At 32.1% G+C, this 2,134-nt stretch overlaps 1 protein-coding gene across 1 annotated transcript in view; it reads left to right on the top strand.

Moving 5' to 3' along the window:
- Nucleotides 1–2,071, top strand: part of LOC108733156 — a 12,798-nt gene extending 10,727 nt beyond the window's left edge. The window contains exons 2-4 of the mRNA XM_025981170.1: nt 1,202–1,517; nt 1,587–1,788; nt 1,844–2,071. Coding sequence (XP_025836955.1) covers nt 1,202–1,517; nt 1,587–1,788; nt 1,844–1,990 — 665 coding nt within the window. The 3' untranslated portion in view covers nt 1,991–2,071. The remainder of the gene's footprint in view (nt 1–1,201; nt 1,518–1,586; nt 1,789–1,843) is intronic.
- The last annotated feature ends 63 nt before the right edge of the window (nt 2,072–2,134 follow it).

Here is a 2,134-nt window from a genome sequence, read left to right as displayed (position 1 = left end):
TCATGTAAAAAAATACGTAGAATCTCATGGTGCCAACGGTTTTTGAATGCGTTGCCAAATAGGTACTTTTCGGTACTATTTACACTAAAATATACAAGATAAATTATAGACAAAAAAGCGCTCGTTAAATTACGTTGAAATGGAAGGTACTTACTATGCTTTGATAAGTGATAATCATGTAAAACAATACGTAGAATCTCATGGTGCCAACGGTTTTTGAATGCGTTGCCAAATAGATTATTTCCGGCATTATTTATACTAAAATATACAAGATAAATCAAACACAAAAAAGCGCTCGTTAAATTACTTGGAAATGGAAGGCATTTACTACGTTTTAATAAGTGATAATCATGTAAAAAAATACGTAGAATCTCATGGTGCACACGGTTTTAGAATGCGTTGCCAAATAGGTACTTTCCGGTACTATTTACACTAAAATATACAAAATAAATTAAAGACAAAAAAGCGCTCGTTAAATTACTTTGATATGGAAGGCATTTACTATGCATTGATAAGTGATAATCATGTAAAAAAATACGTAGAATCTCATGGTACTAACGGTTTTTGAATACGTTGTCAAATAGGTACTTTCCGGCAGTATTTGCATTAAAATATACAAGATAATTTAAACACCAAAAAGCGCTCGTTAAATTACTGGGAAATGGAAGGCACATACCATATTTTAACAAGTGATAATCATGTAAAAAAATACGTAGAATCTCATGGTACTAACGGTTTTTGAATGCGTTGCCAAATAGGTACTTTCCGGTACTATTTACACTAAAATATACAAGATAAATCAAACACAAAAAGCGCACTTTAAAATACGTAGAATCTCATGGTACTAACGGTTTTTGAATGCGTTGCCAAATAGGTACTTTCCGGTACTATTTACACTAAAATATACAAGATAAATTATAGACAAAAAAGCGCTCGTTAAATTACTTTGAAATGAAAGGTATTTACTATGTTTTGATAAGTGATAATCATGTAAAAAAGTACGTAGAATCTCATAGTGCCAACGGTTTTTGAATGCGTTGCCAAATAGATNCTATGTCTACCATTGCAGTACATTTTGTAGGGTGTCAGTACGTTTGTATTTATGATAGTAGATTTTTTTTTTATACTTAAACACAAAACCAACATATATTTAAGGTAATATAAAAAGAAAAGGAAGTCAATCTCACAAATACTGTTTTAGTGGCAACTGGGTGGTCGATAGAACAAAAACAACAGCTTTTAGCCGCTTTGCAAAAGCATGGGGCAACAGATCCCTTTGTAATCGCTTCGGAAATCCCGGGGAGAACTGTAGTAGATGTACAGTTAATGATGAAAAAATACGAAAGACTCGCGTTACAAAAAATGGACGTCCCCAAGAGCTGTAAAGCCCCACTGGATCAATGGATTGAAACTATACAGTGGACTGCCAAGCAGCCCCTAAATGTCAGTTGCGTCTCTAAAGCCCTGAAATATATCGCATTATTTGAACCCCATCAACCTTCATTAATCAATTTACCGTAAGAAACATTCAATCTGCTTCGTATTAAGATGTATTTTATTAGTAATAAGAAGAAATAATTTTTTAGAGACAGTTACGAATTATTGGCAGACCTTTCAAGCGGCATGTCTGCAAAAAATGTTTCCAATGAAACTGCATTCTTTCTTCGAAAATGTCTTTATCAATTGTCCGTTAAAATAAAAAATGATAGTACAGACGAGGAAGAAGAGTTTTTAGAAAACTTCAAGGCGGAAAAATTAGAGTACAAGAAAACATACGGAAAACGAAAGGTTTGATATTAATGCCTTTATGATATATTTTTGTAATAATTAAATTTCTTTTTAGGCTACAGATCCAGATCCGGTGATGAATCCCTTATTAAATAATTTGGTTGTGCCAAGAAAACTACTCAAAAAGTCTACCGATGTGATATTGGAAGAAACAGAAGGCATTACGACGAATAAACAAATACCTATTCAAAAATTGAAATAGAATGTAGAGTGATAATATCGGTAGATTAATAACTGTAAATTTATTTATAAATTAATAAATAACACGTTTTTATATATCTTATTTTCTTACTAATTCTTTGAAGTAGAACATTACCTGACATCTAGCGGGAAACTTTTCAAAAAG

Source organism: Agrilus planipennis, unplaced genomic scaffold (genome assembly GCF_000699045.2).
Source record: "Agrilus planipennis isolate EAB-ADULT unplaced genomic scaffold, Apla_2.0 scaffold1, whole genome shotgun sequence".
NCBI classification, from domain to species: domain Eukaryota; kingdom Metazoa; phylum Arthropoda; class Insecta; order Coleoptera; family Buprestidae; genus Agrilus; species Agrilus planipennis.
Note: the sequence above shows the minus strand (reverse complement) of the source record. Positions and strands in the feature narration are given on the sequence as shown.